The sequence below is a fragment of the Theropithecus gelada genome, chromosome 1 (assembly GCF_003255815.1).
Source record: "Theropithecus gelada isolate Dixy chromosome 1, Tgel_1.0, whole genome shotgun sequence".
In the NCBI taxonomy this organism is placed as follows: domain Eukaryota; kingdom Metazoa; phylum Chordata; class Mammalia; order Primates; family Cercopithecidae; genus Theropithecus; species Theropithecus gelada.
The window spans coordinates 184623863-184641117 of NC_037668.1; the positions used below are offsets into that span (position 1 = coordinate 184623863).

Consider the following 17255-nt stretch of genomic DNA (forward strand, 5'->3'; position numbering starts at 1 on the left):
GATCCCTGAAGGAACTTCTGAATTCACAAGCCTCTTGCAAGCGCCCTTCCACCCACCCAGAAAGGCACCAGGGCTCTCCACTCTGTGCCGGATGCCCCTAGCTGAGCCACAGTGTCCCCAGAGCGTTGCCCTGGCTCTGGATAAAACCGAAGCTGTCAGCATGGTAATTAGGACCTTGAGAGGGGGGCTCATGGACTAACAATTAATAACTCTATCTGTCTGTTTCCTGCTGCCACATTATTAATTCATCGGGCCTCTCCAGTGGGGGCAGAGAGATAACATAGATTGTGAAAGTTCACATTTCAATTTGAGGCTGAGATGCTGAAGAGGGGTGTTGAGAGAAGTGCCAGTCCTCTGGGTAGCAAGGGCACAGCATGGGAAAGACTTGTCCACAGCTCCACTTCTAGGACTTGACCCTACCGAAATGAAAGTGCATGTCCTAAAGGCAGGTAGGGGAGGCTTACTACAGCACAGCTGGTAACTGCAAAGCAACTGGGAACGTCCATGGATAGGGGCTGCTGGAATAAACTTCAGTTCAGCCATGCTGAGGAATACCCTGCAGCGTGAACGAGATGTCACGGACATCTTTCCAGAAACGGCCAAAGAAAGATGCATACCATATACCGTTAATTTTTTTAAACTAAAAGAATAAGAGCAAAACAAAGACCTATATGTGTAATATAATTTCATGTTCATGACAGAAAGAGGGAAGGGGAGGAGGGAAGAAGGGAAGAGGAACTTTTTCCCAGCTTAAGTATAAACACAGGGGAAAGAAGCAACCACAACAGATGGCAGCTGGGGGAGGGGCTGAGATGGGAGAGGAGTTGAGATGGGGAGAGGTTGAGGTTGGGGAGAGGTTGAGGTGGGGGAGGGGTTGCAATAGAAGAGGAGTTGAGGTGGGGGAGGGGTTGCAATGGGAGAGGAGGTGAGTTGGGGGAGGGGTTGAAATGGGGGAGGGGTTGAGATGGAGGAGGAGTTGAGGTGGGGGACAGTTGAGATGAGGAAGGGTTGAGGTGGGAGGGGTTAGGATGAGGAAGGGATTGAAATGGGGGAGGAGTTGAGGTGGAGGGAGTTGAGATGGAGAGGGATTGAGGTGAGGAGGGGTTAAGATGGGGGAGGAGTTGAGATGGCGGTGGAATTGAGATGGGTGGGGTTGGGATGCGGAGGGATTGAGATGAGTGGGGCTGAGATAGGGAAGGAGTTGAGATAAGTGAGGTCGAGATGGGGCAGGGGTTGAGATGGGTGAGGGTTGAGATGGGTGTGGTGAGATGGGTAGCATTCAGATGGGGTAGGTTTGAGATGGGGAGAGGGTGAAATAGGGAGGTGTTGAGATGAGTGTGGTTGAGATGTTGAAGGGTCTAGTTGGGGAGAGGTTGAGATGGAGAGGGGTTGAGTTGCGAAGGGGGTGAGATTGGAAGGGATTGAGTTGCGAAGGGGTTGAGTTGTGAAGGGGTTGAGTTGTGAACGGGTTGAGATGGGAAGGGGTTGATTTGTGAAGGGGTTGAGATGTGAAGGGGTTCAGTGGTGAAGAGGTTGAGCTGTGAAGATGAAAAGTGGTTGAGTTGTGAAGGGGTTGAGCTATGAAGGGCCTGAGTTGTGAAGGGGCTAAGTTGTGAAGGGGTTGAGACGGGAAGGGGTTGATTTGTGAAGGGGCTGAGTTGTGAAGGGGTTGAGTTGTGAAGGGGTTGAGATGGGAAGGGGTTGAGTTGCGAAGGGGTTGAGTTGTGAAGGGGTTGATTTATGAAGGGGTTGAGTTGTGAAGGGGTTGAGTTGTGAAGGGGTTGAGATGGGAAGGCGTTGAGTTGGGAAGGGGTTGAGTTGTGAAGGGCTTGAGATGGGAAGCGTTTGAGTTTTCAAGGGATTCAGATGAAAAGGGGTTGAGTTGTGAAGGGGATGAGTTGTGAAGGGGTTGAGATGTGAAGGGGTTGAGATATGAAGGGGTTAAGTTGTGAAGCAGTTGAGTTGTGTAGGGGCTGAGTTGTGTAGGGGCTGAGTTGTGAAGGGGCTAAGTTGTGAAGGGGTTGAGATGGGAAGGGGTTGAGTTGTGTAGGGGTTGAGATGGGAAGGGGTTGAGTTCTGAAGGGGCTGAGATGGGAAGGGATTAAGATGTGAAGGGGTTGAGTTGTGAAGGGGTTGAGTTGTGAAGGGCTTGAACTGTAAAGGGGTTGAGATGGGAAGGGGTTGAAATGGGAAAGGGTTGAATTGTAAAGGGGTTGAGATGGGAATGTGTTGAGTTGTGAAGGAGTTGAGATGGGAAGGAGTTGGGTTGTGAAGGGGTTATGTTGTGAAGGGGTTGAGATGGGAAGGGGGTGAGTTGTGAAGGGGTTCAGATGGATGGAAAGGGGTTGAATTCTGAAGGGGCTGAGATAGGAAGGGGTTAAGATGTGAAGGGGTTGAGTTCTGAAGGGGTTGAGTTGTGAAGGGCTTGAACTGTAAAGGGGTTGAGATGGGAAGGGGTTGAAATGGGAAAGGGTTGAATTGTAAAGGGGTTGAGATGGGAATGCGTTGAGTTGTGAAGGGGTTGAGATGGGAATGAGTTGGGTTGTGAAGGGGTTATGTTGTGAAGGGGTTGAGATGGGAAGGGGGTGAGTTGTGAAGGGGTTCAGATGGGAAGGGGTCGAGTTCTGAATGGGCTGAGATGGGAAGGGGTTAAGATGTGAAGGGGTTGAGTTGTGAAGGGGTTGAGTTGTGAAGGACTTGAACTTAAAGGGCTTGAGATGGGAAGGGGTTGAAATGGGAAAGGGTTGAATTGTAAAGGGGTTGAATGGGAATGCGTTGAGTTGTGAAGGGGTTGAGATGGGAAGGACTTGGGTTGTGAAGGGTTTGAATTGTAAAGGGGTTAAGATGGGAAGGGGTTGAAATGGGAAGGGGTTGAGTTGTGAAGGGGTTAAGTTGTGAAGGGTTGAGATGGGAAAGGGGTGAGTTGTGAAGGGGTTCAGATGGGAAGGGGGTGAGTTGTGAAGGGGTTGAGATTGGAAGGGGTTGAATTGTGAAGGGGTTAAATTGTGAAGGTGTTGAGATGGGAAGGGGTTGAGTTGTGAAGGGGCTGAGATGGGAAGGGGTTGAGTTGTGAAGGGGTTGATTTGTGAAGGGGTTGAGATGGGAAGGGGTTGAGTTGTCCAGCGGTTCAGATGGGAAGGGGTTGAGTTGTGAAGTAGCTGAGTTGTGAAGTGGTTGAGTTGTGAAGGATTTGAGTTGTGAAGTGGTTGAGTTGTGAAGGAGTTGAGTTTTGAAGAGGCTTTGATGAGAAGGGGTTGAGTTGTGAAGGGATTGATTTGTGAAGGCGTTGAGTTGTGAAGGGGTTTTGATGGGAAGGGCTTGAGTTGTGAAGGGGTTGAGTTGTGAAGGTGTTGAGTTGTGAAGGGGTTTTGATGGGAAGGGCTTGAGTTGTGAAGGGGTTGAGTTGTGAAGTGACTTCATGGGAAGGGGTTAAGTTGTGAAGGGATTGAGTTGTGAAGGGGTTGAGATGGGAAATGGTTGAGATGGGAAATGGTTGAGATGGGAAGGGGTTGAGATGAGTTGGGTTGAGTTAGGGAAGGATTCAGATGAGGAGGAGTTTAATTGTTAGGGGTTGACATGGGAAGGTCTGAGATGGGTAGTGGTTGAAATGGGGAGGACTTGAGATGGGGAGAGGTTGGGTTGGGGAAGGGTTGAGATGGGGTAGGATTGGGTTGGGGAATGGTTGAGAAGGAGTGACAGGAGAGGGATGGAGTTAGACCTGACCATCTGATCCCAGTACACACAAGCCGGGTGTGTCCAGACAACACTGTCTCCACACCAGAAGCACTGTCCCCAGAACTGACCACTGGTCTGTCCTACTCCAAGAGCAGAAACAGAATTTACTGAACTCCTCTGTGTTTTCTTTATAAATTTGGGAAGGATTGCAGGTTCCTAATCACCTGATCAGCAGGCAGTGACGCTGTCTTTTTAGAACAGTGAGGCTGAGTCTGCAAGGAGGTCCCCAGGAGAGGCGGGGGCAGGGAGAGAGGGAAAGGAGGATGAGCCCTCTTCCTCATTCACAGGCCAGCCCTGCATGCCTTCATTCCCTCCCTGCTATGGGCTTCGAAAGAACAAGAGGAAGAGAAAGACAGTTAAAGGAGCTAAAAGCAGAAGAGAAGAGGAGGACAGTGTGGCTGGGATAAGAGCGGCTGAGGTGGGGTCCTCAGAAGGGTGCCCCATGCCCACCTCCTTCTCTGCACCTCAGCTTTCTCATCTGCACCTTCAATGAGAAGTTTTGTGAGATTAATTTTAAAGATCTTTTCATCGGTGCCTGGAATTCTACAGGTGTCTAACTCTGCGTGTGTGTGTGTGTGCGTGCGTGTGTGTGTGTGTGATGTTCAGCAATTTCATAAATATTTTCTTCAGCCAAAAAGGCCAAAGCAAATTCCTTCAATTATGTTCACCTCCTCCACAATGAGCACTTCCTTTTCTGCACGTGTCTTCAGCCATTCCCTCATATCCCAGAGGAAAACGCCTTTGACGCATTTGCAGCCATGGGACCAGGCAAGCCCTTAAAGATAGCAAAGTGTTGCCAGTGGTCTGGGAGGGGGAAGGCCCTGGACTGCTGTGGGAGTCTCAGGACGCTCACCATGCCCTGCCAAGGCCCTTCCTCCTCCTGACTTCGCTTTCCTTTCTTGTGATGTGAGTGCTGACCAGCAAGCTGCCCCCAGCCCCTCCAGCTACACAGCGGAAAGCATCCCAGTGAGACTGCGGCTGCAATACACAGAAACAACCACTTGGGGGCCCCATAAAAGAGCAAAAAATATCTCTTCTGAAGAAGAGGGAAAACGTGACAAATTGCGCAGCTGGCGCTAGAGGGCGCCGCTTTTCTCATTTTCGTCAAAAAGGTGGCTGGGGGCAGAATCTCCGTATCTTGACATGTTCAGAAGACTGAAGAGCCTCCTTCTGCAGGTATGGCCATGGGGGCAGAGTGGAGGCAGCGCAGCGCAAGGGCAGGGTGGGAGAGAGGGGACTGATTCACCTGAGCCTCCAAACAGGGAGGAGACTCTGACGGTGCCACAAAAGGAAGCACAGAAGGGGCCGATCCGGCTTGAGCACCAGGCTGCAGAGTCACAAACTCCCTCCCCGGCCTCCTCTCCCAAGGCCTGCCTTAGAAGGGAAGAACTGGGACAATCGATCTCCCTGAGCCCTTGCTCCCAGCACTGTGCTCTGGAAAAGATGGAAACCCTCTGCTTTCTCTCAGGGCGTCCAGTGGCTTCAGAAAGAGAAAGGGAGTGGCAGAGAGCTTATGCATTCGTTCTCTGCAAGAGATGAGAGTCGCCAGGCACTTAGCAGGGGCCCAGTCCCCTTCTTCCCAGTACAGGACCCTCCTTGTCAGAGGCGGTCTCTGTGCAGTGCACAGAAACCTGCACTGCTCACGCACCACCTTGTTTATTCTCAAACCCAGTTCTCTAGGGAAGCATTTCTAGAACTGTGGAAGGTTTGAGGGGAAAGGCGAGTCACCAGAGACCAGACTAGAAACAGCCTCTTTTTTCTAATCCCGGGAGGACAAGTAAAGAAAATTCAAGGGTGTGTGCTGAAGTTCCCCAAAGGATCATCTTAAAGCAAATCTCTAGAAATCACCCAAATTGGGTCAGTTCCCAAGGGAAGCCCAGTTCTCTGGATTCTCTGTGCCTTCCTGCTCTGTTCAGAATTCCAAGAAAGCACGGCATATGCTCCAGGTCTCTTCTTGGCTGGTGGTTTTCAAACGTGCTGTTGGTTAGTGATAACCCGGTGTGTTGAAGGCTCATGATTTCTGTTCCACTGGCGTATGTTCGGGCTTCTGCAACCCTGTTATACTACAGCCGAGGATCCTGAAATGCCTCATCTCTGAGTGAGAAGGTTGGATTTTGCAGACCTGCAAACTCAGGTGCCTTCAGGACCAAGTCAGTCCTCTAAATGAGTGAATTAGCCCTAAGGCTGTAGGGAATGGTGGGGAATTCCCTGGAGACTTCCTGCCCCCTCTAAAAACATACACATTTAAATAAGATTAAAATATCTGATAATTCAACAAAGCACTCATATATAATGGAACAAATTCTGCCATGCACCCTTTTGGCAATAGCAGTTCCACAGATTCCTGTATTCTAACAACCTGAGTGATGTCTGATGCTGGCAGCAGGTGGCAGCATGTGGACTGAGGGCTCTACTTAGTCTGACTAGATCTGCATGAGACTGACTGCGGTTCAAAAGGCCAGCAAAAAAAAATTGGCCCAATGGCCCTTAAATTCAACTATTAAGCTTCACAGTTGAGACAGGTGTTGCCTTACAGAATATGTTGCTGATGCTGAATGCAGTGTGAATGCTGATAAGACTGTTGTTTGGATGTGATCACCCCTACTAAGTTAGCATAGCTGCAGGGCACAGGAGACAGAAGTGGGTGGGAATTCCAGGACTGGTTCCTCCTACCTTGTCACTCACCACAGTCCACTGACCTTCACATAAAGCACCAGCAGTCACCCAGGCTCTCAGGACCCCAGCTTCCTCACCTGTAAATGAGGCAGCTAGACCAGATGAATAATAATAATGATCATAATAATGGCTCATATGCACTGACTGTTGACCTTGTGCCAGGCACTGTGCATTCCCTCCTGTAATCTCCCACATGCTGCTGTGGTCCATTGATGTATACAGCTGATCCCAAGCCTAATTGCAACCTCTGCACCGTGGGCTTCGGCAAATCTCTGATGCCTGTCAGTTTGAGGTAATGACTTCTTGGTCTGTACATATAAACATTGTTGTAGGGATGAGGCTGATGATGAAGGCACATGCAACAGATGTTTTTACGTAATTTGGGTATGAATCTTTTTTATAGGGGTTGGGTAAGGTAGTAATGATAGGTAAGATTAAGGGGATTAGGGTTATTATAGTAGTGGAAAAATACATGTTTGCTACTTTTATTTGGAGTTGAATCAATGTTTTTGGTTCCTAAGACCCACAGATGACTCTAATCCCTTCAAAATTGAGAAAGCCATGTTGCTAAGCATGGGGGCATGAGTTAGCAGTTCTTGTATACTTTCTCGGTAGATAAGAAGTTGCAGGCTTCTATTGTTAGATTCACAATCTATGTTTTGGTTAAACTATAAGCGATGGCAAGTGACAGGCTCCTGAAGGTGAGGAATAAGACATCAAGGAGAAAAACAACCAAGCATCGGACTAAGTACTTTACATGCTGTTTTTCCTTCATAACAATTCAAAAAGGTTGCTGTACTCATCCACAATCTAGCAAAAGAGCAAAACGAGGCTCAGAAAGGTTGGATATTTTACCCAAAGTCAAATAAGACATGGCTCTGTGGGGATCAAACAATAACTTGAAGGAGGACAGTTCTTATACAACCTGTAAGTTAACTAACCTGTGTTTTACAGGTCATGAATCTCCACACCCCAGGGGCTGGTCCTGTTCTAGACCTAGAGCCCCTGGTGTCCTAAGCTTCCTGGACTAGACCGTTCTGTATGGCTAGGGCTATCAGAGGCCAGGTGAACACATAGATCGTAACTATAACCATAGCCACTATTATGGAACATTCATAAATATTCATTCACAAATAATTCCTGAGGACCTATGTGTCAGCATTGCCCTCAGCACTGGGGATATGGAGTGAATGAGGCAGTCAAATCACTGATCTCACAGCACCAACATTCTTGTGGGGGTAGGTGGTCAACTGCATAGGTGATATGGCACAGTGACCAGGTGTCTATTTTAGACTGTGTGATGAAGGACAGCCTCTCTGAGGAAGTATCATTTGAGATAAGGTCCAAATGGCAAGAATGAACCAACCCTGTTGAGATCTGGAGAAATATTCCAGGCAAAGGCAGGAGCCAGGGTAGAGACATAAACAGGCATAGCCTAAATAAAAGTCAAGTGGGCAGGAGCACAGGGAACGAGGGAGAGAGTAGATGAGGCCAGGAATTAAGCAAAGCTCAGGTGGGGGAGGGCTTTATAAGCCAGCAAAAGGAGTTCAGATTGTCCCTGCCTATTGTGTCAGTAGACGCATTCTCAGATTCTAGGGAAACAAAGATGTAAAGACAGGTTAGGAGGCCATTGCAATGGTCCAAAGGATAGCGGCTTGGAAAAGATTGGTAGCAGTGGGGATGGAGAAGTGTTTGGACTTGGGATATGTTTGAGAGATGTTGTTGACAGGGCTTACCACTGATCAGAAATGAAAAATTGAGGGAAATAAAAGATAATGAGAATATTTGGCTCAGACAACTGGAGAAATAGTGGTGCCATTTACTGAGATAAGGAAAAATGAGGAGCCAGACAGGATCAGAAGAGGATCAGGAGTTTTGTTCTAGCCACGTTATGTTTTAGAAGCTGACTAGATAGACAACAGTGCAGAGATGCCAAACAAGCATTTGGCTACAAGAGTCAAGGGTTCTTAGGAAATTTACATTTGCGATTCATCTGCAGATAGTTGGACCTGGTGAGGTCACCCAGGGAGACTGTAGGCAGAGAAGAGGCCCAGAATAACCCTGGTGCTCATCAACATTTTGAGGACCCCTCACCAGACTACATGATCTAATAAATGTGACCAAACTTTACAACAGGCCTGCAAGGCAGGTATTATTTCTCACCTCTACTCAGAAAAATGCGGAGGTTACAACCTGCCCCAATCCCACAATTTACAAGTAGCACTGCAAGAATTCAAGCACGAACTGAGTTCCTGTCCTTTACCCAGTGCTGTGCCAGTTGCTATAGGGACACCAGTGAGTAGGATGGCTCACTAGAACAAGCATGGGCTTTGGAATTAGAGGACCTGGAGTGAATCCTCACTGGCTCTGTGATACTGGGCAGGTAACTTAACCTTTTCAAGCCTCGGTTTCCCGATATGAAAAATTACATTGTTGTTGTTGTTGTTGTTGTTATTGTTCATCTTGCAAATGTCTACTGAGTGCCTATTATGTGCCCAACACAGTGCTAAGTAAAGGAGACACAATGGGGAGCAGACAGACTTCTCTGCTTACAATCTAGTGGGGGACACAGACACGTAAACAGGCAATTACAATGAAGTGTGCTAAGTACTATGATTATGGAAATACCCCCTCCCTCTTTATAGAGTAAGTCATACCAACCTACGCAGACTTTAAAGTTACACATAATTTCCTTTCTTCCAGACCCATATGCAATAATAGTGCCATACAAAATGTTTCTGTTCTTCATCATGGTACCTATTATTTCCATTAAAATAAATAACACATGCAAATCACCTACCATATAGCCAGTGCTCGATAAATGGTGGCAGTCATTATTAAGACATAGGTTTTTGACCTAGTACCACCTCTAACTTTGGAGCTCATTTTTCTCTTCTGTAAATTAGAAACAATAACGCTAATTCATGAGGTCATTGTGAGGCTCAGATGAGATCATGTGTATGAAAAATGTTTTAAGCTGGAGAGAACTATATTAAAGTATTAGTAAAACATTGTGACATGCCCACTTGCTAAAGTTATAAAACTTAGTACACAAGAAACACTTGGTGTTAACCAAGAAGTCCTTGTCACCTAAAACAGTGGGCCTGAGGAAACCTTTACATAGGTTCTTAGGAAAACAACATTCTGCCCAAGAAAATCTGCTTCATCTGAAATCACCTAAAGTACTCCTTCTCCCATCAACATTTGGCTTACCCAGCTAAAGATTAAAAAAAAAAAAAATGCAGGATACCTCCCAGGTTGGTTTCTAGTCTGTTTCACTCATCAGCAGGGTCCTGACTCAGTGTCTAGGAGACAGGATTTGTAAAGCTGGTGGTATATGTCCCAGGCTTTCAGCTGTATAAGCAGTGGAAGGGGCCTTGGGAGGAGCAAAATGCTGTCAAGGCTGCCCACAGAGAAGCCTGCCTGATTTCCCACTGTACAAATCCAAGCCGCGGGAAAGGACCAGGCTGCCCTTGTCCTACAGCCAAGGGGATCCTGTCTAAAAAACATAAGTCAGGAGAAGCTGAAAGGCAGGAGACAGAAGGGAGGTAAAATTTCCATCTCTACAAAGTGCATGCAGATCCTGAGCAGCCCTGAGGTGGGGCAGAGAACAGACTCCCCACTTCCACTGCTGACTGTTCAACTGGAGAACTGGAGCACTCTGTGCAGTCAGCAACCTGCACAACCACACAGTTGACCCAGGGAACTCAGCTGCCTCCTTCCCTGGAACTTAGCTGATTAGAATAGATATCAAGTCCCCTCAATATGTTTATTTCATCATTCTTTCAGCAAACACTTATTGTGAGTCAACTGCACACTAGGCACTGTTCTGGACCCTAAAGGTAAGACAAAGGCCCTGCTTTCAAGAAGCTTGCACTTCCGTGCAAAATATCCGTGCTTGTATGTATGTGTGTGTGTTTGTGTGTCCGTTGGGGAAAGAATAAGGGCTACGATGAAAAATAAAACAAAATAAAGAGGGAGAGAGACAATAGGGGAATGCCATTTAAATAGGGTGATCAGGAAGTTCTCTCTGAGCAGAAACCTAAATGAAACGAGAGAGGAGCCATCCTGGTAAATGGGGAAAGCATTCTAGGCAAAGGGACCAGCAAAGGGCAGAGGCCTAATGTGGGAGGTCTGAGTACATTCAAGGAGTAACAGTGGACCAGTGTAGCCAGAGCAGAATGAGAAAGATGAAGAAATCAAACCAAAGACACCCATGCATCTTTAGGAGGCTGGCCGGGCAGGGGGAAGAGGGAGAAGATGGAAATCATGTACTGAGCTAAGGACTGACATGAAACATTTCTTAAGACTCTTGGACAGAAACTCCTTGTTCTATCTTTCTAAATCCTTTGTAAATCAAAAAAGAAAAAGAAAGGATCTTTAGCTGCAGCTGGGGAAACAGAGTCTAGCAGGGAGGGGCAGAGACAGGGAGGCTCATTAAGAGGTGGTTGGCATTATGATCTTGGGCAAGTGACTTAAACTCTCTATCCCCAAGTGCAAAAATGGGGGAAATAATGGTAATAATGGTACCAGACTCAATCAATTATTACATGGATAAATTAATTAATATTTGTAAAGTACCTAGAATAGCACTGGCCATCTAGTACCATATACGTGTGTGTGGAATAAAAATAATAGAAGGTGCTTGAACCAGGGAGATAGCAGCAGAGGTGGTGAATAGTGATCTGATACATTTTGAAGGGAGAGACACTGGGGATTGGCAAGAATTGAGTGTCAATGTGAGAATAAGAATGACTTTAACATTTCTGGCCCCAGCAGCAGAAAAAAATGTAGGTTTAATGAAAGAGAAAACTACAAGAGAAGCAGTTTTGGAGAGAAATCAATATTTTGATGTTACACACGTTCAGCTTGAGATGTCGATGGATGTAAAGATGGTGAATAAGTGGGTGCTATCTAAAATTCAGGGAAGAGGTCCTGAGTATAGATAGAAATTTAGAGGTCAGCTGTATATGATGCTAACCAAAGGTCTGGGACTGGACAAGAGCACTAGGAAGTAAGCACTGGTGAGAAGAGAACAGGCAGAGGACTGAGCCCTGGGACATCCAGTGTTTAGTAAGGATTGGAAAAAGGAAATGGAAACTAGCAAGAGATTGAGGAGCAACCAGCAACACAGGAGAACCAAGAGTGTGTATCATAAAAGTCATGTGACAAAACACTTTCACCTGTACTCCTAGCTCAGGAGGCTAAGGCAGGAGGATTACTTGAGGCCAAGAATTTGAGATAAGTCTGGGCAACATAGCAAAATCCTGTCTCTAAAAAAATATTAAAAATAAGGACCAAAGAGTTTCAAGAAAGAGGAAGTGATCAAATGATACTGCTAGGTCAAGGAAGATGGACACGAAGGAACACCCATTGGATTCTGCCTTGAGGAGGCCAATGTCACCATGTCAACAGCTGTTTGTTTGCCTGGGACAAAGACCTGATTGGAATGGGTTCCAGAGAAACATGTAAGAAAAAAAAAATGGAGAGAGAATAAACAAAGGGGCTCATTTTGCTCTACATGGGCACCAGACTCCACATGGAACTTGAGGGGTGGTCAGTCCACATTAACAGAAGGTAAAGGCATGGCACCAGGGCCCAGATGCAGCAGGTGGTCAGTGCATTGGATGCAGCCTGTACATGCCTCTCCTGATTGCTGCTATTTTCCCAGTGAAGTAGGAAGGTAATTGTAGTCATGAGCTAGGAGCGAGCTAGCAGGAAATGATGGGATTTGAGAGTTAAGGGAAAAGCATGTGAAACAATCTGTAGAGGAGGGTGAGAGTGAATAGAAAAGGGAAAAGTAGTAAGATTTCTGGGCAGGACTAAGGGCCAAATGGAGGTAGTAGTCATCAATTCACAGTGAGGTCAATCGGCGTGGTTGTGACTTTTTCTATAGCCATGGTCACCTGCCCATGTGTACATGAAGAATGGGGCAAGTGGGATTTAGCAGGGCTGAAGTTTTGCCAGACAAGGTATAACAAAGCAACAGAGGGATAACAAAGGTGAGGGTGAAAATAAGGAGATTACAATGATGGCGAAGCATGAAGTGCACTAGAAACCAACTTGAGCTCCAGCATTCTTGCCCTTTGTGGATGATTCATTCTATCTTAGAAGTTGGTAAAAGAAAGAGATTGAGAGGCAGGAGGAGACCTCAACTGAAAGGTCGCTATTTTATCTGGAAAATATGTTTGGTGCTTACAATGGAATTCAGTTTGATAAGATGGGAAATGGTGACATGACTAGGGAAGGGAATAGTGAAAAGGTAATTGGATCAATGTCTTGTGGATGTAGCAAGATTAAAGAATCTTGGGAATTGAGCACTAGAGGGAGTGAAGTGGAGAGAAAAGAGGGAGTGATCACGCAATGGGATGCTTGAAACCGAGATTATGGAGCAATGCAGTTATGACAAGGTCCAGGCAGACCATGGAGGTGAGCGGTCAGCAGGAAGCAAGAAGGTAAAGTCACCAAACAGAAGGGGCTAGGGAAACAAGAGGTCAGGGTGCAGGAAGGGTCCGCTATGTGGATACTGAAATCACCAAGAACTGCTGGCAGCTGAAGACGTGGGGAAGCGAGGCAGTAAACCCAGGCCTAACCCATTCTTCCTGGAATGAAGCAAGTGACTCAGTAGTCTGTAGATGGTGGCAACGAGAGGTAGTAGGTGGTATTATCTGATGACATGCGCTCCACAGCTGGCATTTTTAGGACAGGAGAGGGGAGTAATGGTCTGGAAGCAACAGTGAGGAGCAAGTTGCTTCTCTAGACTCCAGAGTCCAAGGCAGCGTGGAGGAAGGGACTTCCAGAGAAGGTGAGGAGGATGAACAGGATTTTGCTGATGATGGAACATGAGTGCCAGACAGTGTATTAGTGAACCCATGCCCCCAAAGAGTTAAAGAGGCCAATGACTACATTCTTGAGCTTGCAGGATAGCAGATAAGAAAAGAAACAACCTGCTGAAAAGCTGAAGCTGAAACTGTGCCCCAATGAGTAAGAAAACAATGACTAACAGATATTCTTGAGCTTGCAGAATGGCAGATAAGAAAAGAAACAACTTGCAGAAGTGCTGAAATTCCCCACAATGTGAGATCAAGTAAAAACTGGCTGACATCAGTTGGAACTAAGATGGCCTGGCCTACTGGAGTCTGCAGAACAAGCTTGCTGACGTCACAGCTGAACTTCCACGATGTGTTTCATATTAAGTCCTTAAGAATTTTCACATGCAACCCATGAGGTAGCATGAAGAGATAACTGAGCATGTCCAAGGACTTTCCAGACCTCCCCTTTCCCTCCACCGATCACCTACTAATCCCTTGAACATTTTCTAATGAAAATATGGCCTTGAAGCAAGGACAGAGAGACAGATTTGGGCTTGACATCCTGTCTCCTTGTGAGTCGACATGCAATAAAAAGCTTCTCTTCTCAAAAACCCAATGCTATAGTATTGGCTTCTAGTACCTCAAGCAGCAATCCCTCTTTTCTCAGTAACATTAGGGTTTGAAGAGCTGGGGAGGGGTGTGGAGATCAAATTAAGGCACATACAGAGCCATGAGGCTAAGGAGTTTGGGTGGTGAGGGGAAAAGCCACGAGGAGGTTGTGAGTGTTGGGGAGCAGAGAAGGATGGGGCAACATCACTGTCTCTATCACTTCCCATTTTCTCTTCAACCCACTTCAACTGGGCTACTGACCCCATCGCCCTACGGAAACTACTCCCATTCAGGTCATCTCTGTGTTGCCAAAGCCAGTGTTTCCTTCTCTATCAACATTTTATTTGGCCTCTCAGCAACATTCTATGGAGATGATGACTTTCCTTCTGAACACACCATTTTCCTCACTTCTTTGTCCCTTTACCCTCTGATTACCCTCCCACCTCCTTCCACTCTTTCTCACCTCCTTCATGTGCTCCTTTCCACTGCCACACCCCTAAAGGCCGATATTCCCCAAGGCCACTGATGTGTGTTCCCTGGTTCACCTCTTCATGGACCTGCCCAAGTGAAAACAGTCTCCCAATCATCCCCGCCGGCACCCCAGGTAGGTGGCTGCTACTAGATCTTGACATCCTCCAATTAGTACAAGTTTAACTTAGTGAAAGACATAAAAGTTATTTCCACATTGCTAGTCATGGTAAAGCTAGTTTTTCATTGAGTATTGTGGGATTTCTTGGGTTAGGCCAGATGATAGGCATTGAGTGACATGAACAATGTGTATGACAGTCTCTGCCCTCAAGTTGTTCAGGGTCCTTTTAGAAAGATAAGATGGAGGTGCATTAAAAAATAAACTTCTAAATATGAAGAAAGACCAGCTATCAGAGCTGCATAGTATTTAAAGGCCATCCACTCCCTTCTACTTGTTTTTCAAAGTCATGATGAGGTGACTTACTCAAGGTGACACTACTAATTAGGTCACCCTGGGAATTAGACCCAAGTCTCCAAACCCCCACACTAGTGCTCTTACCATGGCATCTCAATAGGTTGTTGAGAGAAATACTTTGAGAGTTAGAATGAAAGGCACTGTGCCATCATGGTTAAAGGCATGGATTCCATAACCAGACTGCCAGGGTTCAAATCACTAATTAATATCAAATCACAGTAACAATGTGGTTGTTCTCCAAGTGACCTTGAGAAAGTCACTTAACTTCTCTGTGCCTCATTGGTTACATGTGGCTAATAACTGTACCTACCTGATAGTTATGGTAAAGATTAACATGAGTGGATATATGTAAGGTGCTTGGAATGTTGTCTGGCACTTAAAGACAGGTATGCAAGGCTCTAAACACTAATAATGCTGAGAGATGAACAATCAAGAGATTTGTTGAATACTGCCTGTGCCTAACTCCTCTCTGAATCCCAGGAGCCCGGCATACATTGCGACTCACTGAACGAATGAATGAACTAACAAACATTAACATCCTTATGAAACAGAGATCAGCTCATTTACCCCTACTTGCATCATCGGAACATTCACTGAAACCAAGTAGGTAAATCCCACCACGACCACCACCATCAAAATACACCTGTGACTAGTCTCTTTGCATTTGATGACATCTAGCAAGTCAACAATCTAAAGCAAGAAGAGATAAAGACATACAGACCACAGGGCATGAAAGCATGCAGAATAAACTGCATCCAGAGGGCAAAGCAAAGTCCTTCTATGGAGCATAAACCCGGGGCAACCGAGAATTAAGTGAAATACCATCTTCCTTTAATTTAGGACTCATGAGGAGAAAAAGCCAAAATTCTCAACAGGTGTGAATTAAAGTCGGCCTTTTGCCCTACACAAACAGAGCAGAAATGAAGCCAGGAGTGGCCACACAGATCTTGGTCATTTTCTTCCATCCACTGGAGATGTGCCCAAAATGTAATCACTCATCCAAGGAGGATATTAAAAAGGCAGGGTTAGCTGCAGTTCCTGAAGGAAAGATGAAATAGTTGATCCACGTTGTGAAGGATTCTCCCTGGCTTTCAGGAAAGCTCAGAGAATGAAACAGACCCCAGTTCTTTCTCCACAGGCTCTTAGTGAAACAAGTGAGCCTTGGGGGCAAGCCAGATTCACCCGCATCTGACAGCCGAACGCCTCAGTGAGGCTGGACGAGGCCTACAGCCGGGTGGTGTGATCTGGGGCTGACCACAAGGACCTCACCCAGAGGATCCAGTCCCTCATTAGTTGCAGCACAGCTGAAAGCATCTCCCGACCCTCCAGGGCGGCCTCAGGGGGCCCATCCGCTCCAGGACCTCACCCCGACCCCAGGCCCAGCCAGCCATGCCCGCCCCCCGCATCCCCGCCATACTCACTCCCATTCCTTGCGCCGGGCCTGCGGGGTGCTTTGCATCTTGTGCGCCTCGTGGGCCTTGATGATGTCGCGCTGCTCGATGAGGCCCCCGCGCCGCCGCTTCATGACCTCGGGGCTCACCGGGAGGAAAGGGCTGGAGCCCGCCTCCAGCGCCACGGCGCCCTCCCAGCCCGAGCCCTCGCCCTCCTGCACCGGGAAGAAGTTGTCGAAGCCAGAGGCGGCGCGTGGGGAGGCCGGCAGCATGCCCACCTCGTCCGAGGCGTCGGCCTCGAGCAGAGCGCACTGCTGGGGCCGCCATGCCTCTTCCTCCGGCAGGGCCAGGACGTGGCGGCGGCGGCGGCCCGCGGACCCGGGCTCAGGGCTCCTCGCAGCCGGGCACGGGGCGGCCTCGGGCAGCCTGCGGTCTGGGCTCAGTCCACGCATCTCGGGCACCATCACAGAACATTGCTCTGTGGGAGAGGGAGGGCAGAGACAGGAGTGGGGAAGGGAGGGAGGGAGGGAGAATGGGGCCAAGGTCACAGGGAAATAGAGAAAAGAAAGAAAGAGGTTAATGGCATTGCCCTCCAGGCCAAGGCTTCTGGCTTGCTCAGTGCTACATCCCGGGCCCGACCCACAAATTGGCACACAGTGGAGCTCAATAAATGATGTTGAAATCAGGAGCATCCGCAGTGGACCAGGCTGGGCGCCAGGTGTCCAGATTTTTAACAAAGTGGACTGGATTCTTGCTCTCATAAACTTACAGTCTACTGCAGAAGACAGAGGTTAAAGAAATAATGGTATGCCCCGGTGATAAGGTTTCAAGGTGCTGCAATAAGGAGAGGAGAACTCTGAGGGCCGCACATCTCAGCCCCACCTCGGACAGCTAGCTGGCTGTTCCCTCACATTTTTGGTGAAAGAATCCCTCTAGCCCCTTCCCCAGGGCCCACTCTTGGGGGACTCTCACCCACCATCTGCTGCCCTGCCTCCCAAGCGAGCTCCTGGGGGACCAAGCCACAAGGTGGTCTCCTTTTTTTTTTTTTTTTTTTGAGATAGGATCCATCACCCAGGCTGGAGTGCAATG

The 17255-nt window shown here is 47.5% G+C and overlaps 1 protein-coding gene across 1 annotated transcript in view; it reads right to left on the reverse strand.

The window, feature by feature from the left end:
• CACNA1E (calcium voltage-gated channel subunit alpha1 E) overlaps positions 1-16612 on the reverse strand; it is a 402433-nt gene extending 385821 nt beyond the window's left edge. The window contains exon 1 of the mRNA XM_025385794.1: positions 16197-16612. Coding sequence (XP_025241579.1) covers positions 16197-16438 — 242 coding nt within the window. The 5' untranslated portion in view covers positions 16439-16612. The remainder of the gene's footprint in view (positions 1-16196) is intronic.
• Positions 16613-17255: the final 643 nt, after the last annotated feature.